The sequence below is a fragment of the Dendrobates tinctorius genome, unplaced genomic scaffold, assembly GCF_039654945.1.
Source record: "Dendrobates tinctorius isolate UK_male_01 unplaced genomic scaffold, ASM3965494v1 ptg000173l, whole genome shotgun sequence".
NCBI lineage: Eukaryota > Metazoa > Chordata > Amphibia > Anura > Dendrobatidae > Dendrobates > Dendrobates tinctorius.
This window is the reverse complement of record NW_027361840.1, coordinates 5,462,169-5,486,853: the sequence shown is the minus strand read 5'-3', so window position 1 is coordinate 5,486,853 and position 24,685 is coordinate 5,462,169. Positions and strand designations below refer to the sequence as shown.

The window sequence follows — 24,685 nt, the reverse complement described above, 5'->3', positions numbered from 1 at the left end:
AACGCAAAATTGGCTGGAATCAATAATTGCACCATGTTGCGTTTGGAGACCCCCTGATGTGCCTAAACAGTGGAAACCCCTCAATTCTAACTCCAACCCTAACCGCAACACACCCCTAGCCACAGCCCTAACCCCAACACATCCCTAACCCTAATCCCAACCCTAACCATAACCCTAACCCCAACACACCCCTATCCCTAACCCTAATTCCAACCCTAACCCTAATTCCAACCCTAAACCTAGTTCTAACCCTAATTCCAACCCTAACCCTTATTCCAACCCTAACCCTTATTCCAACCCTAACCCTAATTCCACCCTAACCCTAATTCCAACCCTAACCCTAATTCCAACCCTAACCCTAATTCCAACCCTAACCCTAATTCCATCCCTAACCCTAATTCCATCCCTAACCCTAATTCCATCCCTAACCCTAATTCCATCCCTAACCCTAATTCCATCCCTAACCCTAATTCCATCCCTAACCCTAATTCCAACCCTAACCCTATTTCCAACCCTATCCCTAGCCCTAACCCTCTTTCCAACCCTAACACTCTTTCCAACCTTAACCCTAATGGAAAAATAAAAATAAAAAAAAATTATTTTATTAGTTGATCCTGCCTATGGGGCTGATAAACAGTGGGTTTATTTACTTTTCATTCTATTTTGATCACTGTGAGAGTTCATCACAGTGATCAAAATGAGTGAATAAATCTTCAGCCGGCGGGCACACTGCGCATGCGCCCGCCATTTTCCAAGATGGCGGCGCCCATGAAGCAGGACCGCGGGACACCGGGAGCTGGAGAGGAACATCGGAGGTACCGGGGGGGTGAAGGGGGGGTCGGAAGGTGGGGGGAGCCTAGAGAAGGGCGAGGGGAGCCGATGATGACGGCGGCGGCACATTGCCGCCGTCAGTCGGTATCGGGGGCCGATCGGCCCCGTGAGTCGGTGGAGGGGGGGGTCGGATCACGGTCTGCAGCCATGTCCGATGCTACTGCAGCATCGACCATGGCTGGGTTGTAATATTTCATCAATTTTCATTGATAAAATATTACTATCGCTCTGATTGGCTGTTTCACTTTTAACAGCCAATCAGAGCGATCGTAGCCACGTGGAGGCAAAGCCACGCCCCCTGTGGTGAAGAGCAAAGCCCCCTGTACTGCGGGTCAGATGACCTTTCAGTGACCTCGGTCACCTGACCCGCAGGGGAGCTTTAAACTCATGACGCCACATAGGCGTCACTGGTCAGACTGGCACATGTTTTTATGACGCTTATGTGGCGTCATTGGTCGGGAAGGGGTTAATAAAGGACTTAGGCCTAGCACGCTGAAGGTCCAGATCTTGGCATTAAGCTCTTTTCTCGATTACCCCTTGGCTTCCCACCCCTGGGTAATAAGATTTATCGGGGCTACTCAGCGGTTACGTCCCACAATAAGGAGGTCAGTCCCCCCCATGGGATCTTAGTCTTGTCCTTCGGTCCCTTTGCTCAAATCCCTTTATCCAAAACCAGTAGATGCTCATTTCACATCGAACCATGAAGGTAGCATTCCTAGTGGCTATCACCACGGCTAAACGTATAATCGAGATACAAGCCCTATCCATCTGAGATCCATATCTCCAAATCTGGGAGGATCGAATAATTATGAGACTAGATCCCACCTTTTTGTCCAAAAATTTCGTCTGTTCAAAACCTAAACCAGGAGATAGTCTTGCCCTTGTTTTGTGGGAACCCCTCAAACAACAAAGAAAGAGCCCTACTCGAATTAGACGTACGCCAGGCAGTTATTGACTACATCAAGGTCATGGAGGGTTGGAGGAAGGACCATAAACTTTATCCTTTTTTGGGGGAAAAAATAGAGGGAAAAAGGCCTCAAAATCCTCCATTGCGAGATGGATAACGTCACTAATCAGTTTGATATATGTCTCTCAGGGGGTCCCCCCACAGAAAGGTTAAAAGCTCACTCAACACGAGCGCTATCAGTTTCTTGGGCAGAAAGGACAGGGGCCTCGGTAAACCAAATCTGTAAGGCCACAACCTGGTCCAGGTTGGACACATTCTGTAAGTATTACAAATTGGATGTGTTGTCTAACCAGCAGACTGCTTTCGGGAGAATGGTTCTCCAGGCAGTCATCCCACCCTAAGGGGATACTTTGGTATTCTTCCTGGTGCTGTCAGGAGGGACGTCCTGGAAAATAGGCATTAGACCTACCGGTAATTATGTTTCCAGGAGTCCATCCTGACAGCACGGATAGTTCCCTTCCCGAATTAATTATGTCATATGTTGTAATATGATTCTATAAATAAAGTGTTCAGTTGCATCATCCACGGTGTGGTACTTGGAAAAACACTGAGGGAATGTGGGTGGAGACTGTTTTCAACCTCTTGTGTGTTCTTCCTGTCCCTGCAAGGAGGCGAAGGACGTCCTCCCTGGTGCTGTCAGGATGGACTCCTGGAAACATAATTACCGGTAGGTCTAATGCCTATTTTCATACTTATGGTCCTGTGACAACGAGCTTCTCTTCCTGCTTCTCTGTTTTTCACTGAGCATTTAGAGCATTAATCAGGGAGAGCAGCTCGTCCGTACATGACTAAGGGCAGAGACACACTGCCGTATTTTTCGTCCGAGAATCGCATTGTAAAACTCGCACTGGCTGTTTTACTTTTTTTTAAATAACATTTAGGCTATGTGCCCACATTGTGTTTTTGATGCAGAATATTCCTTAGCGGAAACGCACACCCTCTTCCCGGGAAAACGCATGCGTTTTATGAAGCGCTTTTGTAAGCATTTTTGTAAGCGTTTTAGCATGCGTTTTCCTGTGCATTTTTGCAATACAATTGAATGTATGCGGAAACGCGTGCGTTTCCGCAAAATTAATGAACACACTGCGTTTTTTTCCGCTTAGAGTTTCCGCAGCGGAAAAAAACGCACCATTAGCACAACATGTGCGTTTACCATTATAATTACATTGGATGCTTTTCTTAAGCGTTTCCGCAGCAGAAACGCTTGTCTAAAATCGCTGCAGAAATGCTTAAAAAACGCAACGTGGGCATACAGCCTTACATTCCCTGTAAAAAAACGAAAACAAATGAACAGTATGTGAGGCAGTGACTGCTGTCACAGGTAGAGGTCACTGTGTGTTCTCCCCAGGATGCGCACGGAGGCGTATGGAGGCCATGTTGGGTGCATTGCAGACAGCTGTGATTGCAGAGGAGACTAAAAATAAGTGTTAGTCTTGGGCATGCTAGCATCCAGGGCAGAGTTGGGAAAACCTGCTCTGGGTTTTTGTATTTTGAAACAGACTGCAGGATGGTAGTTGTGCAGTCCGTTTCATTCCAGGCCCGGGTTTTCCATGTGACTGAAGGCCACAGATCCCATTTAAAATCCCTGCAGTAAAGGGTTTGGGTGTGTCAGGTCCAGTGTCAGTCTGGTGTGTGCTAGAGGGCAGAGCAGTTGGCTCTGCAGTGCTCCATCCATGTGAGGCAACACAGACACCCGGAGCCATGCAGCTCAAAGGCCTGGCACCCACAGCGGTGCAGTCGGCTACGGCAACTGGTCTCGGAGGTGGACTGTCCTGTGCCCGGCGGTGAACTGGAGGTAGACTGTCTTGTGCCCGAAGGAGGACTAGCGTGTTTATCGCCTGCAAACTTGAGGGCATGGTTCCCGGCTCCGATCTGGAGGATACTGGGTACTATTCAGTGCTGTGAATTGGAAATTAATGCTACGCACTTGTGTGAATTGGACATTAATGCTGTGAAGTAACTGCATTAAAGAGACTTTGTGTTGGAACTTTTTAAGTCACTGCCTCATCACTGCACCTTGTGCTACCGCAGCACTACAAGTAATACTCACCTAATGCCAATTCCATTGAATCCCTGGTGTCGCGTAAAAAACAAAAATGAAAAACAACCATATCCCTCACCTGTGATGAAAAAACAAAAGCAAACAAAATCCCTGGTCCATGAAGTGTTTAATAGGCCTTGGACTATTCTGTCAACATATCTAGATCTGAAGGATCCTGTGACCACACGAGCCTCTTCTGGTAATATCCACGTCTGACCTCCCGGCGTGGAGTCACATTACACGGACGGAGACACAGACGCAGTCACCAGATCCTGGTTTCTTTGCATGTAAAACGCGTAAAGCAAGAAAAGTATTGATTCTGAGTAAAAACTTTCTAGATGATTTTGGCACGGGGGTCCTTAGCTATGAATAAATTGACAACTGGGCATTTACATTATATTTATTAAAGGGGCATGTCCATACACTGACTCTGTGAACTGATTGGACTGTGCAGACACCCCCTCACCTGGTAACACCCAGCTGTCCATATATTCATACATTATCAGTAGGAATAACAGAGGAACGGTACAACGCTGAGATATAAAGAGAGATGCTCCAGAATCATATAATGGAGAATATGAGGATTTACTAAAGCCGTCGTGTCCGGAGAGCTGACGGCTCCTCTTTACCGATCTTCTCTGGTCATCTAGAACTTTCCATGTGACTTTTCCTTTGGTCTTTTTCTTGTGTTACTTTTCCTTCTGTTTGTGATTTTTCCATTATTTCTTTCACAGATCTGATATCCGGGTGTAAAATTTGAAAATAATAATACTACAGCCATAATGGAGAAAGAAAAGCGTGATGAACGGTGCACAGAGTACGGTCCCACAGGTAACAGCCCCGGTGAGGAGCCACCATTAAATAAAGCAGAAAAGAGTCACGTTCTCCTCATTCTCCGGACCAGACAGTTTTGGGATGGAGGTTTTAAATATAGGTGATATCTGGTGATAATGTGATAGCACTATATGTGATAACAACACTGTGCATCTATAATATGGGTGTAAAATGCAGCGGGAATGAGGAGGTGAAATAGGAGCAGGGTTGGGCTTACCTAAGAGAGGCGTAGCTAATCGGGTTCCTCGTTTTCACTGGAGCTCCTGATGGTGGAGTCATGCTTGAGCTGCTGATAGCGGCCGGGTACCACTCCAGCACAGTCTCCGGTACTGCTGCTGCTCACCCCAAGGATCACACACGCAGACACTGACACGGTCTCTTGCTCTGCTCTGACTATGCTGCTTCTGGATACTGAGCAAGAACGACACTGACAAGGAGTCACTGACAGGACTGAATTCGGAGACTGGTATAGCTGTCCAGACTCACGGATCTAAGGAATAGGTTCAGGCCCTGGCCACACAAGGACCAGGGAGTAGGTTCTGGCACTGGCCACACATGAACCAGGAGTTTGGGTTCAGGACAGCCACACAAGGACTAGGGGACATAACACGTGTCCACGTATCAGTCGTTAAGTGGACAATCCCAGTAAGTGCATTGGTAAGGGCATGGGTGATGTTCCTGGACACGTGCTGGTAAAAGGTGGGGATGCCACACCGGGAGACATAGTGGCTGCTGAGGACCAAGTATCAAGGGACAGCTGCCGCCATGAGTCTGCAGAAATCCTGTGTATATACAAGCTGAAAAGGCAACATTTCCATGACAAGTAGCCTGGAAATGTGCACTTTTAGCATTTGGTCCATAGGTGGGTGGCTGAGAATTTTCTTTTTCGTTTCAAGCCCTGGGATAGGGACAGCTGAATGCTGTTGTCATGATCTGAAGTGATCTGACAGTTTTAAATCACTGGGTGAACTTTTTTTACTTTGGAAAGTTCCAAGGTGTCTTGACTGTCCCCGGTGGTGGTTTTGATATTGCACTTTAGGTTTTGTGCACTTAATCATGTATCAGGTGTTACACCCTATAAAGGTGTGCTAGAGGTGTGCAATCACGGCCTGTGATATTGTGAGTTTGTGTTCACTCTGTTTTTTGGAGAGCCTGGAGGACGGATGGAGCTGGTGAGGAGTCCTGCGCAGCTTAGCCAGGGGGGAAGAGTGTCAGCTATGGTGTCTGGACGAAGGGCTGGCATGGCGTGGTGGAGTCGCAGTGATGGTGTCAGCGGGAAGTGTCTGCATGGGCTGGTGGAGTGGCGACTATGGAGAGTGGCACTCACCATGTGGGACTTGGCCGCTGAGCTGGACTCAAGCATGCTCGACTTCGTGTCAGCAGCTGAACTCATCCTTGGGACTGGTTCTAAGCAGCTGCAACTGGTGTTGGACTCTGCTCCAAGGTTGCACTAAGGTGAAGGATCCTGTTATGGTGATGGATCCGGGTGGAGGAGAAGATGCACTCAGGTGGAGGGCTCTGTTGCTAGGAGCGCACGCAACAGAGCAAAGCTAAGTGGTGTTTCCCCTGTATTGTCTCTTTCCTCATGTGTGTTATTAGTGCAGTGGTGGGATTAGTTTCCGCACCGACCAATTCCCTAGTGAGGGTTTAGGGTCAGGGCGAGCTAGGGCGTTGAGGTACGCGTGCGGCGCCCGGTGCGAAACCGGCATAGGGAACGTTAGGAGTGCAGGGACACTGGCTCAGGGGAGCTCAGGAGGTCTCCAATTCCCTTTCCCTATTGCAGGGCCCACCATTGTTAATGTTTCCCAGGTCCCCCTTATTTAAATTCGCCATACTGGAGGCGGGGTTTCCAGAATGTTTATTAATGTGTAATACCTAAATTCGCCAGGTGGAGGCGGTGTATCCATCTGCACGTATTATTATTTAAATTCGCCCCACTGGAGGCGCTGTATCCAGGGTCACGTGTGTTATGGGTTCGCCTTGCGGTAACACCTGCGCCCAGACACACAGTGACCATGACAGCTGTGCTTGAACAACGATTTGGTAGCACATAATAACGGTGCCTCAGAATGTGCAATAACATGTGCAGGGTGGGAGGCATCTGCAATAGTGTCATGGACAGGGGATTGTCCATCACCTAGCTCAGGGGAAGAGGCAGTGGTGTCACCCATTGGCAGCAATTGTAGACCCAATCGTTCGTCCCACCGAGTCAGGTGCTTAGATGACATGTGCCTGCTGGTGGTGGTTAGGCTCTTAGTATTCAGGCCCTTGCTGATCTTGGCATTACACAGGTTGTAAATTACCATTTTTTTGTCTTAGAACTCTCTTTAAAAAAGTACCAGCGTGGGGATCATCTAACTCTTTGAAGGAAAATTCACGAGTGTCGGCGGAATAATTTCCCGCCTTCTCTCCCTGTTCACCCTACTGCCTATTCCTGCCTGTTTCGGTGCTGCCAATCTGTCCCCTTCAGTTCTGCTGGCCTTGCTCTGCATGCCAGCTTCTTCGGTTGGGTCAGTAACTTTGTCTTCCACCACCTCGTCTTCCACCACCACGAGCTGCCCTGGTCTTCCTGAATTGGTAACTTAACAACAACCCGACTTATTGGCAACTGTGTCTTATCATCATTTACCTCCTTTTACAAAATGTACCATTCCCCACCGTCATGGTCTTTTGGCCTTGGCTGCTCTACGTTTTGTGCATCACTAAACAGCATGTCCTCCTATCCCTCTTCGAGCATGCAGAGTAAGAAGCCACAATCAAGAAATGATGATGCAAAGTGCTCCTCGGAGTGTCCTAGTGTGGGATCACAGGTCTGCTGGGACTCAACATGGTGGAAGGAAGGAGGATCAGGGTGAAAATTAAGTGATCCAGACTCTTGGGTGGTGAGACTGGACTGTGTGGAAGACTGGGTGGTGCTGGAAGCATCTGCTATTCAACCGACCACTTGTTCACACTGGTGTGGCTACATAAGTGGTGTCTCTACTCTTGCCTCCCTGCAGAGTGGTACAGGAAGCTATGTGTCGTGGATGCGCGTGTTGCTTATGCTCCTTACCCACGTCCTCGCCTTCTACGTGCACCATCATCAGCACTTCCCGTCCCTCACCACACACCTTACGCATTTTGCAATTGCTAGGTCTCTGGAAACTAAGTTTTCTTGATTAATTGAAACTACATTTTAATAAAATAAAATTAGGTCACCTGTTCCAGGCCAAGTGTTTTTTAAAAATTTCAAACCTCCGTAACTTCACACAAAGCAGATATAAACTGTATGGAGACAGTAGTCAATTTTTGGAACTAAAAATGTGAACTCTAGCAGGCCAAGCAGTTTTTTAAAAATTTTAATGACCGCAATTTAACACAAAGCTCATTAAACTGTATAGAAGACAATACAGTCAATATATAGGTCACAGTTCACACCTCTGTACATATCACACTCCACTGGAAATGTAGACATCTGTTGGGCAGGGTGCATTTAATCACCTAACCATTCTGTTCTCCAGGTGAGTCTGGAAATCGCTTTCTTTGTTGTCTCCAATTGTCTGAAATGTTGTCTATTTTGGACAAAAGATCTTTCATCACCTGATGTCAATGAAGTTGTAGGGCCAGTAATGTGAACGTATTGTTCCGTGTGGAATAAATGGTGTAAGGTCTTAATGTGTAATGACTGTGTATTGGGCTCACCTGTTGAGGTGGAATCCTTAAGCCATACAGTGGATATAAAGTCTTCACACTTCTATTAAAATACCAGGAAAAAATCCTACTAAGAGAGTAGCTAAGCCAATCCAGAACTTCCATCTTCCTCTGGTGAAGCCGTTCTTATGGTGATTTGGAAGTCACTTTTGTCTTTGTTGTGCTGAAAGGTGAAATTCTTCCTCATCTTCAGCCTTTTAGCACAGGCCTGAAGGTTTGGATGTAAAGTTAACTGATATTTGGCATTGTTCATAATTCCCTCCTATACCTGTACAAAAAATAAGATGTGAAGCTATCACATTTGTGGCAGCATAAGCACTGACTACCAGGCTATTACATCTAGTTTAAAAAAAAATTACCAATATTATATGAAGATGAAAAATTGGCTAACATACTGCCATCTGGAGCCAGATATTCCGCTCATTAGGAGAGACGTTATCTCCAGGTTTATGCGGTTGTCCCTCTCCCGCTCACATAACCTGGTTATCTTTCATAGGTAGCTTTAGACGTGGCACAAATGTGCAAGATGCAAACTTATGGTCAAAACTCCGTCTTTTTCATCTTACAACAAGAGGATGCAATATAGTATTGATTCCTTCATCAACTGTAACATCACACAAGAGGTTTACTTAGCGGAATGCAAATTATGTGCTTAACAATACGCGGGCTGCTCCACAAGAAAGCGAGAGGTCACATTATCAGAACGTGTTTATGTCGTAGCATCCACCTCTATAAGACTGCAGAGACCCGTGTGACGTAATCCGTGCCTTCCCGCCTCCCACCAATCCCGTAATAACAAAAATGCCAACAGGCCTGGATGGGTTGAACAGGTCGGTCACAATTTATTAAATTTTGTAAGCAGAGAGAGGCAAGTACAAATTCGCAACAGACTCAATGCTGAAATCCCCATCACTGCTGGTGGCAAGAAGCCGATGAGCAGTTACGAACCTTTGCCCCCTCTACACTACCGCCACGGAGGACCATGTGTATGACCTACACAGGACTCCGTCCCCCACACAACATCATTATGGCCTGTTCAACACTATCCTGTAAATTAGTGAAAAATATATCGAGCCCGATATCTGTGAGATGAACGCCGTCCGGTCTTAGTAAATTTGAATTGTCTTTCCGAAGCTCGTGGTGGCGAACCTTGATGCCATAGTTCACTTTGACGAATTTTGCCATCTTTGTGTTGATCTTTTTCCTTAATTTGTCACTGGCTTTAGAATCTTTAGCTCCTTACTAGACCGCTCGTGGTATTATCTCTGACCACGCCACCACCATATCCGGCAATAAGCAGGCAAAACGCTCTATGTCCGTTGACATCACTGTGTACAGCTCGGCCATTTTTTTTTTTTCTTTAAGTCATTACCGCCGGCGTGCAACACCAGAACCACCGGCCCTTTGGCCGTCTTAGGAATTTTAACCATCCCTGGGAAGATTTGCTGCTACCGCAGCCCTCTGATGCCTCAGTGATGACTCTGCGAATTGACTTAGTTCCGGGGACCCACAACTTATTTATTTATTTATTTATTTATTTATTTAATGCTTGAGTGCAGTTTGGCTCTTTTGCATGCCTAATAAACAAAAGAATGTCTTACAACCTAACTTGTGGGCTTACAACCGCCTGTAAGAGACAAGATGTGTTAGAGCATGTCTGGTCTTACACTGTGTTCCAAATTATTATGCAAAAAATATTTCCTCATATTTTCTCTAAATTACCTATATGAATTGCAGTCACTGTTATTTTCCAGTCATCTAATATTCTAGTATAATTGCAATGTTTTTGAACAAACTGCCTTTGAAAACAGTATATTTTGAAAAATAATAAACACTCAAAAGGCATGTTCCAAATTATTATGCACCGCAGAGTTTTCAACCTTTTTATTTTTATTTTGAACAAAAAATGGTCAATTATGAAATGATAAGCATTATCAGCTTATTACAAAATGAAATCAAACAGTTTTCAAGTCAAAACTTTATTCTAGGTGATGTTACATTTGCACATAGGACCCCTTGTTCGAAAGAAGCTTCTGAACTCTCTCGTCCATTGAATTTGTCAGTTTTTGGATGGTTTGTGCTTCAATTGTTTTGCCTGTGGACAGAATCCCCTCCCAGAGCTGTGGCTTAGATGTGAACTGCCTCCCGCCATCATAGACACTCCTTTTGATGATGCTCCAGAGGTTCTCAATGGGGTTGAGGTCAGGGGAAGATGGTGGCCACACCATAAGTTTGTCCTCTTTTATGCCCATAGCAGCCAGAGATGCAGATGTGTTATTTGCAGCATGAGACGGTGCATTATCATGCATGAAAATGATCTTGCTGCGGAAAGCACGGTTCTTCCTCTTGAACCATGGCGGGAAGTGCTGTTTTAGAAACTCCACATAGATTATGGAGTTCATCTTTATCCCTTCAGGGATCCTAAAGGGGCCGACAATCTCTCTCCCCATGATTCCAGCCCAAAACATTACTCCACCTCCTCCTTGTTGGCGCCTTAGTCATGTTTTCATGGGGTGTCCATCAACCAGCCATCCTCCACTCCCTCCATCTGGACCATCGAGCGTTGCACGGCACTCATCGGTGAACAAAACAGTTTGGAAGTCAGTCTTCATGTCTCGTTTGGCCACTGGAGCCGTTTCTGCTTGTGTGCAGTGGATAGAGGTGGTCGACAGGATGGCTTACGCACAGCTGCAAACCTCTGAAGGACACTGCATCTTGTTGTTCGGAGGACATTGGATGCACCAGCAGCTTCAAAAACTTGTCTGCTGCTATGACAAGGCATTTTTGCAGCGGCTCTTTTAACCTGACGCAATTGCCTGTTGGAAAGAGTCCTCAATTTTTCTTTAACAGCACGCACACGTGTGTGCTGGGAATCGGCTGCATACTTCTTGATTGTGCGATGATCACGATGAAGTGTCTTGGCAATGTTGATTGTAGTCATGCCATGACCTAAATACTCCACAATTTGTTGCTTCTCAGCAGCCGACACATTCTTTTTCTTTCCCATTTTGGCAAAAAATGTAGGCTGCTTAATAATGTGGAACAGCCTTCTTAAGTAGTCTTGCCTTTATTTGGACACACCTGCCAAACTAATTTGCACAGGTATCTGCAATTGCTTTCAGTGATATAAAGAGCCCTGACACACATCACCATCAATGAGTTTAAATGACAAACAAAAAAATTCTAACTTTATCACTCCTAAACTCTTTTTGCATAATAATTTGGAACACAGTGTATATATTTTGCAAAAACATGCGGATTTCTAATGGCCCAATCGCTGTGCTTCGACTTCCAATATACCGGACCTAGCTGCTTCGGTGGCTGCCCCTATTCTGAAAGAATGCGTCCCGTATTCCTTTGGGTTAATGTCGGCTGGGACCCGTCAGTGTGTGAGAGAGAATCTACTTGCGTGTCTTATAACTCTATAGAGTTCAGGTATTTTCACTGGGCATATAGGGTTGTCTAACGCCTTGACCAAGACCCACGTCCCTCTATCTGCACCCTAATGCTCAAAGCGTCGCTGCATATGAGGAGATCTTTGTTGATTAACCCGCCTGTCAATGCTGATTTTGACTGCAACACCAGTTTGCTAATGCGAGGTGCCGCGAAGAATGCGATTGTAAATGCTGTAGATATTAGGGATTAGATAAAAATATATCAAGTATGATATCCGATTGGGTTTAACTCGTATTGTGACTTGCACACTGTTATAGAGATTGCGATAATGTGATGCAACAGACTTGAAGAAACGGGGCGACGACATTCCTGACTAGGTTGTAGCCATTTCCAGCCTTTAACAGCTTGCTTGATGAAAAAATATTTAGTTACGTCGTCCCACCCCAAAAGCTGGAAGAAAAAGGCTATACCCGCTAAATTTCATTGCGCTTATGTACCCGCCGCACCTTTATGCTTGAGCCGATTCAGGAGTTCTACTAACGCCGCATCTCGCCCGATCGCGCGTATCGACTGGTCTTCATTTAATTAACGAGCACCATTCTTCCCATGCCTTACCACTTACCATAAGCCTGTAGGGTAGCCAGTGTCACTGAGGAGCGGATTAGGGGCAACAGTTATTGGCCACCATGTCCCAAAGGTAGGGAGGACACTGTAGGCCCGATGGCTGTGCATTGAGGAGGAAGACTTTGAAGACCTGCTAATCGAACGATAACAGAGAGTTAACAATCTTATCCACAATAGACGTAACTCTGGCGTGGCACTAGATGTTGTGTCTAAGGTATAATAGCACTAGGCGGCGCAACAGTGAGAGAACGGGCGGGGAAGAAGAGGACATGCTGTTTAAGCTTTTTTGTGATTCCCGGGTGTTAGGTTAATGAATCTGATGTTATCATATTTTAATTGGGAACCGCACCATTGGTCCTTGTAGATTACGACAAAGCCATTTGATAAATCTCCAACAACTGCTAGACACAAAATTTTGCTTGGCGTTTCCTTCGGCAAGACGCATGTGTGCCCATTGTAGAATTCTAAGAATGTTCTACAGAATAGCAAATACGGCCTCATGGAGGGGTAGAGTCTGTGGTTTTTTTTTTGGCACGACTGGGCAATGCCCTTTGTTGTTGATGATAAACGCGTGAAAAAGCTGTGCCCACTGGCACTTGCAGTGTTTTTTGTAATTTATCTGCCGGTAAACAAGAAAAACCATTTAGTTGTTATCTATTTCGATGCTGAGGAAAGGAAGCAGGTTGCACGGACCGTTTTTTTTTTGTGATAGTGGTATTTCTGATGTTCCACGGGCAATAGACAGAAAGCAGACTATATGTCGGATTTTGCAAGCAGGGCACCGGGCTCCACTTCACGCACGAGTTCGGCCGCTCTGTCAAATGAAGCGTAGGTTACGGAAGTGTCTTCTGGGGGTATTATGTCGTTAACCGAATTGCATTTTGGGTAGGAAAGGTGATGTATTAGCCGATATTTTCTGGGTTCCTTTCGGGAACAATACCTAAAGGCGAGACTGTGAAATTCTTGAATGGCAATAATGTAAATGGGAACGCCAATTTGCCTAGGTAAAATCTTGGGGAATTCTCGTGCCGATTTTAGATTATTTAGCGCGCACGGATTTTAGATTATTTGACTAAATTTGAAGGGGATAAAAAGCCGTATTTAAAACCGTGATATGGCTGCTGGGCAGCTTCGTTATTGGGATAAAAGCCAGGTGCCTATGGCGGTTACACCCACCGGGATTATGCCTATTTTTTTTTTCTGGGCCCGACGAACAAAAAATCGTCGAGGTAGTCAATTGTTGAATTGCTACCTGTTTCGTGTTGCACTACCCAGTCTAGGAAGGCATTGAAAAGTTCGAAATAGTGGCATGAAATGGAGCAGCCCATTGGCAAGCACATGTCGAAATAAAACAGCTGGTCCACGTTACAGCCTAACAAATGAAAGCTTTCGGGGTGCACCGGCAAAAGGCGGAATTACGGACCTCGTAATCGTTACGTTTGCTTTGCAGGTACCCTTTGATGCAGGGTGTCCGCCTCCACAGGCTGAGCAGAGGGTAATAAATAAATGGCTCATTCGGCATTAATTCATTATTGCTTTTGCTTCTGTAATAGATGCCTCGTTCGGCATTGAAACATTCTTGATTTGTGTTGAATTATTATTGATTTTGTTTTCATAGTAGATGCCTTTTTCGGCATTGATTCATTATCAATTTTGCAACATTCACCAATGTGTGTCATAGGAGTGATACCCGAAACTAGTGTAACGCCATCCCATACTCCGCTGTCCGCTGGCTCCACCCCAGGGACTCTTAATCCACCATCCACTGAGTCCACTTTTGGGACGCATATATAACTTGGTGTACCGATTTTTGATTGTCAAGCGCTACACTTGCTTGGCAGGTACACCTTGATGCAGAGCATTCGTCTCAATATTAACAAGGCAAGTTGAAACGGCAGTATCCTTCCTTAAAAAGTTAGCAGGTCCCTGGTCCACGTGTGGCCACTGAATTCCGGAGTCGTTAGTGGTCGCGTATGGAAAAGGGGGGCTATTTATATGACTTCTATATGGTATCCTGATATATTAATAATTTGGAGCCACGTTCATGCCTCTGGCCCATAATACAGCCAAATACTGTAAATGCCTGTTAACTCCACAGAGATGTACGTCTTTGCGTAGGCTCGCTAATTTAGATGTAACTTTAAATAGTAAGCAGGCCTCTGGTCACGTGCAACCGTTGAAATCCGGAGTAGTTAGTGGTCGCGTATGAAAAAGGGGGCTGCTTTTGAGCCATCATCAGTTGTAACCAAACATCTGTTGCTTTTACTCTCCAGCCTAGATTGGGCTGTAGGGCCAGGCGCCTGCGGAACTGTACATTGTACCACCGCCAGGCGGAACCACCATCGTTATTTCCTGAGTGATTGACAACATTTAGATCGCTGGGATGAGAACACTCACCACTATTTCACTCCGGCCGGGTGACTCCAGGTTATGGAGGAACTCCGGCTCCCGCTGTATGGTTGGTTGAGGTTTGGTGTCTGCCGTGACCAGAAGCCTTGGGAGGTTAGGATAGATCTTCCAGGCTAATAGCCAGAGATGGGGTACGTGACGTCTGATCTCTGTCGTGTCCCCGAGCCCGAGTGACTCCCGATGGGGGAACTCCGGGTTTAATCTGGTGGTTGGACTGGCTGGTAGCCCTCGGTGACGATTCACGATCGCCTATCATGACACTTAGATTGTCGGACCGATCGGATATGACAAGGGAACGCCATCTAGCGGAACGAGATCTGTGGCGGCTTCTATGTGATCCGTGTCTGCGGTGGTAACGGGATTGAAAGACTCTTAGAGGGATAGTGGGAATGGTGACGGGAGGAGGAGCGGGAGGTCCTGCGGCGTCTACGCCAGGAACCGCTGCTATTATGGGATGTGTTGGGGGCATTCACGTCAGCCATGAGGGGTTCACTAAGTGTATACAGGGCTGTGAAAAGTAGAGGTGTGCTGTGGGGCATGGGAGGTGGCCTACGTTGCTATCTTTAAGATTAATGGCAGTATATGGGAGGTCAAGGGTTAATGTATTTTTTTATTTATTTCTTTTTATTATTATTGAAATGGGGTTGACAGTGTGTAGTGTGTGGATAGAGTTAAAGTGTTACATGTGTTGGAGATGTACTATATTTCCTGCAGAGCGCGCTGAACGGTCGGGTTGGACCGGACAGCACGCTCCGCAGCAGCGTTATGGGCAGGCATTGGGGGTGTTAATAGTGTATTAGTGATGGGTGCAGTAACATTAGGTGTACTACACCGGTCCGTCATACTCACCCGACCTCCGTTCCCACGCCGCTGCCGGTCTCTGCTCCCACGCCGCAGTCGGCCTCCGCTCCCACGCCGCAGCCTCTTCCCATCCGACGGCCGCGGCGGTCACCTGTGATGGGCTAGCGGCCGATGCCATCCCTGCATGCTATGCGCATGTGCCATAGGCCGCAGGCCACTTCCCTCTGAGGGAGGCGCCTGATCGTTGTGTTTCCTAGCACTCTGGCCTCGCTCCATCGTGTGCTCTCTGCTCCTGCAGTTCCTTTCTCGTCTGCTCTCTGCAGCAGCCTCCAGTGTTCCTGCTCCATCCTGCTCCAGTCCCTGCCGTCCTACTCCAGTCCTGCTTCCAGTGTTCCTATTCCATCCTACTCCAGTCCTGCCTTCAGTGTTCCTGCTACATCCTGCTCTAGTCCTGCCGTCCTCCAGTCCTGCTTCCAGTGTTCCTGTTCCATCCTACTCCAGTCCTGCCTCCAGTGTTCCTGCTCCATCCTGCTCCAGTCTTGCCGCCCTATTCCAGTCCTGCCTCCGGTGTTCCAGTTCCATCCAGCTTCACTCCTTCCGTCCTCCTTCTTTCCTTTCTCCTGTGTTACTACTCCTGCCATTCTTTCTCGTTCCAGTCTACTGTCTCACTCCATTCCGGCCTCCTGGTTCCAGCCCTGTTCTGTCATTCTATACTTCAGGCTCACAGTCCTACTCCGGTCCATCCTGAGCTGCCCCTCTCGGTACCGGCTACCGTGGTTCTGGAACTCCTGAGCCTGCTCCTAACGGTCCCTGTATAGGGGTCGGTTCCACCTGGCAGCTCGCCCAGGGCCCCTCGGTGCCACGGTCTAGAGGGTCCACTCCCAGAGTTTCCGGCTCCAGACCACCCACGCTAACAGTACGATCAGGCCATGGACTCCGCCGGTACTACGGCTGCTACCCAGAAAGAGTTGCTATTCCTACGGGAAAATTAGGGTTGCATTATGTCGGTCATGAAGTCTATGGACACCCGTTTGTCGACCTTACAGGTGGCCGATCCTTGAAATGCCACTCAGCTGGCCAGTCTCCAACAGAAGCTGGGTCAGCAACAAGATACTCAAGCCCACATTTTGTCTTACATGGCCTCCTTTGACAGTCGCTTGTCGGCCCTCCAGGCTGCCACTGCAGTCCCGACTCCTCCTCCCGCGTCTACAGCTCTCCCGATGCCTCGCCAAGCCGCCTCGCTTCACCGGGGATCCCAAGCTCTGTAGGGGGTTCTTAAATCAGTGTAGCCTCCACTTTGAATGGCTGCCGCAGCAATATCCCTCAGATCGGGCCAAAGTGGCCTTCATCATGTCCCATCTGGAGGGAGAGGCTCTATCTTGGTTGAACCCGCTCTGGCAACGTGACGACCCGGTAGTCTCGAGTCTCCCGGTTTTCCTGGATACGTTTCGTAGGGTCTTCGATGAGCCGGGTCAAGTTAGCCTCTCACTGAGTCACTCTTTAACTTACACCAGGACACTCTCACGGTCGGACAGTACGCTATTTGCTTTCGCACTATCTCCTCTGAGCTCAGCTGGAATAACGCGGCTTTGGTGGGGGCATTCTGGCGCGGTCTTTCAGGCAGAATAAAGGATGAACTCGCAGGTCGAGATACCCCATCCACCTTAGAGGACCTTATCTCGCTTGCTGCCCGCATTGACCTACGCTTCCTGGAGCGCGCCCGGGAGTCAGCTAGAGACAGGAGGTCCACCAGGTCAGTTTCCCCTTTCACCCGATCTGACATCTCCCATTCGGCTGGGTCCTCTTCTCTCTCTTCGGTTGAGTCCATGCAGATAGACCATCTCAGGTTGGCCGAGTTGCGTCAGAGAGAGAGGCGGGCACAAGGTCTGTGCCTTTATTGCGGTGATTCGTCACACTATGTCCACACCTGTCCTAAGAGACAGGGAAACGACTCCACCTAGGTCAGGTAAGAGAGGCCTCCCTAGGTGATGATGATCCCTCTCAACCCCTTACGATTTCTGTGCTTTTGGTTTCAGGAGGGAGGCTTGGTTCCGAGGTGGCCTACGTGGATTCGGGCTCGGCAGGTAACTTCATTCGGCCTGAAGAGGTGGACAAATACCAAATTCCTGTAGTCACTCTATCTAACCCTATTCAGATCGCCACTGTGGATGGCAAACCGCTACAGGTGACCGTCACCTTGGTCACTGAAGAGGTGGAGTTGCAAGTCGGAGCCTTACATCGAGAGAAGATAGTTTTACATTTTGCATAAGCTCTCTCACGCCATTCTACTCGGTCTCCCATGGTTAAGGACTCATCAGCCTGTTCTCGACTGGTTCTCTGGGGAGATACTCCGCTGGGGTCACTCATGCCAAGCTCGCTGTCTGACTCCTGTCCGTCTGGCGGTCGCTTATCGGTCACCTCCAGACCTTCTGGGTCTTCCTCCAGCCTACAGCTCCTTCGCCGATGTGTTTGATAAGAAGGAGGCGGAGGTCCTTCCTCCACACCGGCCGTTTGACTGCCCAATTGAACTTGTTCCCGGTTCAACCCTTCCAAGGGGCAGAATTTACCCTCTGTCTCCTGCAGAGACTACCGCCATGTCTGAGTATGTCCGAGAGAACTTCGCCAAAGGCTTTATACGGAAGTCCTCTTCGCCCGCGGGAGCCGGGTTTTTCTTCGTCAAAAAGAAGGACGGAACTCTACGGCCGTGCATTGACTATAGGGGCTTGAATGAAATTACCATCAAGAACAGGTACCCTCTTCCACTCATTCCGGAGCTTTTTGACTGTCTCAGAGGGGCTCGGGTCTTCTCCAAGCTGGACCTCAGAGGAGCCTATAATCCGGTCCGTATCTGTGCAGGTGACGAGTGGAAGACCGCTTTCAACACTCGAGACGGCCATTACGTGTACCTGGTCATGCCCTTTGGTCTCTGCAATGCTCCTGCGGTGTTTCAAGAGTTCGTCAATGAGATCTTCCGGGATCTCTTGTACTCCTGTGTGGTCGTGTACTTAGATGACATCCTCGTCTTCTCGCCGGACCTCTCGTCCCACAGAAAGAGTGTCAGCCTGGTGCTTCAGCGTCTTCGGGAGAACCGCCTGTATGCAAGGATCGAGAAATGTCTCTTCGAACAGACCACTCTGCCGTTTCTGGGATACATTATCTCCGACACTGGTCTAAGGATGGATCCCGAGAAGTTGTCTGCCATCCTCAAATGACCTCGACCCGTCGGAGTAAAGGCAATACAATGATTCCTCGGATTCGCCAATTATTACCGACAATTTGTTTCCCACTTCTCCGCGATCACAAGACCCATTTCTGCGCTCACCCATAAAGGGTCTACTCCCAAAGATTGGTCTCCTGAGGCAGAAGAGGCCTTTCTGACCCTAAAACGGGCCTTCTCCACGGCTCCGGTCCTGCTTCGCCCTGAGAGCAATCGACCTTTTGTACTCTAGGTGGACGCTTCCTCGACGGGTGCCGGGGCAGTACTGTCCCAGAGAACCACCTCCGGTTGCCTGCACCCTTGTGGCTTCTTCTCGAAGGCCTTTTCTCCATCCGAGTGTAACTACTCAATCGGCGACCGGGAACTTTTGGCCATCAAGTTGACCTTGGAGGAATGGCGTCACCTCCTGGAAGGAACTGTCCATCCCTTTGTCATCTTCTCGGACCACAAGAATCTGGCCTACCTCCAGTCTGCCCAGAGACTTAACCCTCGCCTGGCCAGATGGTCCTTATTATTCGCCCGATTTGACTTCGAGCTCCGTTTCCGTCCTGGCAACAAGAATACCAAAGCAGACGCCCTGTCCAGGGTCTTCCAGCCACATGAATCCACGGAGGAACCTTCGCATATCATTGATCCCACTAGGATCATCACCGTGGCTCCAGTGAACTGGCTTACTCCCCCTCCTGGCAAGACGCTTGTGCCTGAGAATCTCAAGCGAAAGGTCCTTCTATAGGGGCACTCCTCCAAACTGGCCGGCCACGCCGGAACTAGGAAGACCCTTGACCTTATCACGCGTCACTACTGGTGGCCCACGCTTCGCCAAGATGTACTCGACTTTGTGGCTTCTTGTCCATCCTGTGCTAAAAGCAAAGTGCCACGGAGACCTCCGTCCGGCTTGTTGCTTCCGTTGCCCGTCCCTACGGTTCCTTGGGAAAACATTGCCATGGATTTCATCACCGACCTACCCCGCTCTTCAGGCTGCACAGTCATTTTGGTGGTGGTGGATCGTTTTTCCAAGATGGCCCACTTCGTCCCTCTGCCCGGTCTTCCCTCAGTGCCGGAACTGGCCAAAGTCTTCATTCACCAAATCTTCAGACTTCACGGACTACCTCAACGCATTGTGTCTGACCGAGGGGTTCAGTTTACCTCCAAGTTCTGGGGATTGCTGTGTAAGCTCATGAATGTTTCCCTTGACTTCTCCTCGGCCTACCATCCGCAGTCCAACGGACAGGTAGAGCATACCAACCAGACGCTTATGGGGTACTTACGTCACTTCTCCAACGCCCACCAGAACGATTGGGTCGACTTACTCCCCTGGGCAGAGTACGCTTATAACAACCATGCTGGTGAATCCTCGGCCAAGTCTCCGTTTTTCATTGTTTTTGGCAGACATCCTGGTGTTCCTCTTCCAATAACCCCGGCCTCTGAGGTACCCGCGGCCAACGCCTTGTCCTCTGAATTTTCCATGATTTCGGCTGAGACCAACACGTCACTCAAGAGATCCGCTGATCAGATGAAGAACTATGCCGACAAAAAGAGATTAGATCCTCCACCGTATCGTGTTGGGGACAAGGTCTGGCTCTCCTCCAAATTCATCCGATTGAAACTGCCCTCCTACAAATTGGGACCACGCTACATCGGTCCGATTGAAATTCTGGGACGTATTAACGAAGTCGCCTACAAATTGAGGTTGCCTGCTTCGCTCTGGGTCCCGAACACCTTCCATGTCTCTCCTGAAGCCTGTGGTGCTGAATCGCTTTCATTCCTTGCCTGATCCTGGTCCTCAGCCAGTGGGTGCCGATGATGTTTTTGAAGTGCAGAACATTCTCGCTATGAAGAGGGTTAGAGGTTGGACTTTCTTTCTTGTTGATTGGAAGGGCTTTGGTCCTGAGGAGAGATCCTGGGAGCCTCGGGAGAACATCAATGCTCCCCGTATCCTCAAGAGGTTTCTTGCTAACCTCCGGGGGGGTACTGTTACACCGCTCCGTCATACTCACCCGGCCTCCGTTCCCACGTCGCTGCCAGTCTCCGCTCCCACGCTGCAGTCGGCCTCCACTCCCACGCCGCAGCCTCTTCGCATCCGACGGCTGCAGCGGTCACCTGTGACGGGCTCGCGGCCGATGCCATCCCTACATGCTATGCACATGCGCCATAGGCCGTGGCCGCGCCTCCCACCTGCTTATGCTCCGGCTGTGCCCTGACCCGAAAGCACCTTTGGACCAATGGCTGACCAGACGGGGCCATATCAGGCCGCTTCCCCCTGAGGGAGGCACCTGATCGTTGTGTTTCCTAGCACCCTGGCCTCGCTCCATCGTGTGCTCTCTGCTCCTGCAGTTCCATTCTCGTCTGCTCTCCGCAGCAGCCTCCAGTGTTCCTGCTCCAGTCCTGCCATCCTACTCCAGTCCTGCTTCCAGTGTTCCTGTTCCATCCTACTCCAGTCCTGCCTCCATGTTCCTGCTCCAGTCCTGCCATCCTACTCCAGTCCTGCTTCCAGTGTTCCTGTTCCATCCTATTCCAGTCCTGCCTCCAGTGTTCCTGCTCCATCCTGCTCCAGTCCTGCCGCCCTACTCTAGTCTTGCCTCCGGTGTTCCAGTTCCATCCAGCTTCACTCCTTCCGTCCTCCTTCCTTCCTTTCTCCTGTGTTCCTACTCCTGCCATTCCTTCTCGTTCCAGTCTACTGTCTCACTCCATTCCGGCCTCCTGGTTCCAGCCTTGTTCTGTCATTCTATACTTCAGTCTCACAGTCCTACTCCGGTCCATCCTGAGCCGCCCCTCTCGGTACCGGCTACCGTGGTTCTCGAACCCCTGAGCCTGCTCCTAACGGTCCCTGTATAGGGGTCAGTTCCACTTGGCAGCTCGCCCGGGGCCCCTCGGTGCCACGGTCCAGAGGGTCCACTCCCGGAGTTTCCGGCTCCAGACCACCCACGCTAACAGTAAGTACTGTTGCTGGCTTGTTGCTGTGGTCAGCCGGGAGGAAGAGGAAGTCTCCGACCCTAGCACCAGAGTTTAACCCCTGAGGGTGTGGCCGAACGCCCCTTCCCCTTTCTTCCCATTGGTCAGTGGGCGTCCTCATTAATGGCATCACCTAGGGCATGGTTCCCCAACTCCAGTCCTCAAGGCCCACCAACAGGTCATGTTTTCAGGATTTCCCTTGTATTGTACAGGTGATGCAATTATCACCTTGGCAATACTAAGGAAATCCTGAAAACATGATCTGTTGGTGGGCCTTGAGGACTGGAGTTGGGGAACCCTAACCTAGGGAGTAGTGGGGATGAGGAGGCACTGCACGAAGTTTCTAGCATAATTATCTATGGGGCTCTGCAGACAGATTCACGTTCCCTATACGGTGCCATGCCTGCCAGAATGAAAAGCTCATTGTAAGTGCTATCCAGGCATTTCCCAGACACACACCAGGGAGACGTATCCCCCCTGATGTTCACAGGCATAGAAAGGGTCAATTGTCCATCACGAGGAAGAAATTGAAGAAAAGCGCTTTTCAAATGTGAATCACACTGGATCCTAAAACGTGAAACCAGATTTCCCAAAGGGTTAAATTATAAAACGGATCTGCTATATTTACATTGACAAGCATCAATTTCCATCCACTCATAACCAAAAAAAACCCTTTTTTTATGATTTTTTCTTTCTTCCTTTTTTCTTTTTCCTTTATTATTTCCCCTGCTCATAAGCATCCCCCCTTATATATAGTCTACTTATTATTTTTTACAAACTTATTTCATCTCATGATTCCTCCACCATGCCTCACTGTGGGAATGGTGATCATTTAGTGATGCATGATGAGACATGGCACAAAACAAACCTTTTAGAATTATGGATAGAAGGTTCCAGAGCTGTGCTGTTACACGCTGTGTACTGTTTACATCTGGCTGCTGCCACAGCTGGTAACAGGAGATGCTGAGTGTTACCCCCCCATTGATTTGATATTGATGACTTTTACTAAGGATAAGTCATCAGAAATGCTAAGGAACATATAGGAAAATATATAGTGGTTCCTCTGAGCTGTTGGTGAAAATTCACAGTAATGATCCAGGAGACTCAATAAATTTTACGCTTTTTTTATTATGTGTGTGTTTCAAAGTCCTCCGACTTCCTTTTCAGGATGTAACTAGAGATGAGCGAATATTTAAGTGTTCGGTTTGGATTACATTCGCTGAATTTGTAATATTCGCTGATTAATTTGTTGAATATTCGCTGACTATAGCCGAATGCCATGCAGGTCAATGGGAGGCAAACACAAACGCATGCACAACACCTTATAACGGTCCCATTTTCTGCCAAAACACATCAAATTAGGAGCAGACACCAGGAAAGTAGCCTCAATTTACCCACAGTACAAATTACAGCATAGCAGTACAGCAATCAGCCAGGCATGAGGTATCATCGGGGTCTGGGACAGCATTTACAGCTTTTAACTGAGCGTCACAGTAAGACGAGGTGGGTGAGGGATCAGTGTAGGCCTCCTTTTCTGGGAGCCCTGATACCACATGCAACAACTCTAACTGCTTTCATGCTGAGCCACACTTAGGTGCCACAAATATCAGTTTCGTAGACCACCATTGTCACAAACATTTAAGGATAGTAACACGGGTAGTGGAGTCCAAGGAAGTGGAGGCCTGATGGTCTTGGAGGCCTACTGCTAGAGGCAATACGAGAGAGTTAGGAGACCTAACCAGGAGTGTTCATATTTCCAAAAATTATTGGCAGACACCACCATAGCGGCATCAGTTTCTCCACAGTAGAAATATAGTATAATAGGGACCGAGAGGTCTTCCTCTACACCCAATCCAGCAGAGCAGCAGATGGACTCCCAACTAGAAAAATGTTCACATTTCCAAAAATTACTAGCAAACAGCACAAAAGTGGCATCAATTTCACCACAGTAGAAATAGTATAATAGGGACCGACAGTTCTTCCAATACACCCAGTCCAGCAGATGGACACCATACCAGGAGTTCACATTTAATCAAGTGAGGGCCTTAACCACAGAAGTGGCATAAATGTCACGAGAATAGAATAGTATAATTGGGATTGACAGGTAACCCAGCAGATGTTTATTTACATTGTTTATTCTTCCAACATTATTGTCTCTTCCACTTTTTATATATTAGTGGATATTTTAGTTTTCATTTTTTCTATTAATTCTGTTATGAATGGGTCACCGAGGAGGAGAGCAGGCCCAGGCTAAGCCACAGAAAACCAGAGAGGTTGGTAACTAAGCGGATTGCAGACCCCTAATCCTATCCACACAACTAGCAGTAGCCGTGGAGCGTACCTACGATGATCCTAGACGTCTCAGCACAGCCGGAGAGCTAACTAAGCCTAAAGCAAGAAAGGGGAAATCTAAACTGCCCCAGAGCAGACCCCAAAGGAATGGATAGCCCCCAAACATATATTGTCGGTGAGACAAGATGAAAACACAAACACAGGTAGAAAAATAGACTGAGCAAATGATGGGGCCCACACTAACTAGACAGGATAGGAAAGAAAAGACATTGTCTGCAATCACGCAAAAAAACCCTGCAAAAAGTCCAACCCATCTGATGCACAAAAACACTGAAGTCGCACGACTTCGCCCCCACTATATCAGCACTCTGGTCTCCTTTTGCTCTGCTTTCAGAATATACCAATCTAACGGGACAAAACAAACTGGCACAAGCAGTACATATGGGTGGTGATTCAGCACAGCCCCAGCTGGAGCTGGCTGACCTGCACAAAGCAGAGATAGACAAAACCAGATCAAATGCAAACAGAAAAGCAAATGAATCACTTGGCTGAACCATGCAGGGACAGAGCTGGAGACATCAGACCTCAGGAGGCACAGGAGGAAAATCACAAGCAGGGAAAGAGGGAGTCG

General features: G+C 48.2%; 1 protein-coding gene across 1 annotated transcript in view; it reads left to right on the top strand.

The window, feature by feature from the left end:
* Window positions 1–24,685, top strand: part of LOC141053961 (uncharacterized) — a 106,412-nt gene that overhangs the window by 52,299 nt on the left and 29,428 nt on the right. The window contains exon 2 of the mRNA XM_073551117.1: window positions 4,574–4,682. Coding sequence (XP_073407218.1) covers window positions 4,622–4,682 — 61 coding nt within the window. The 5' untranslated portion in view covers window positions 4,574–4,621. The remainder of the gene's footprint in view (window positions 1–4,573; window positions 4,683–24,685) is intronic.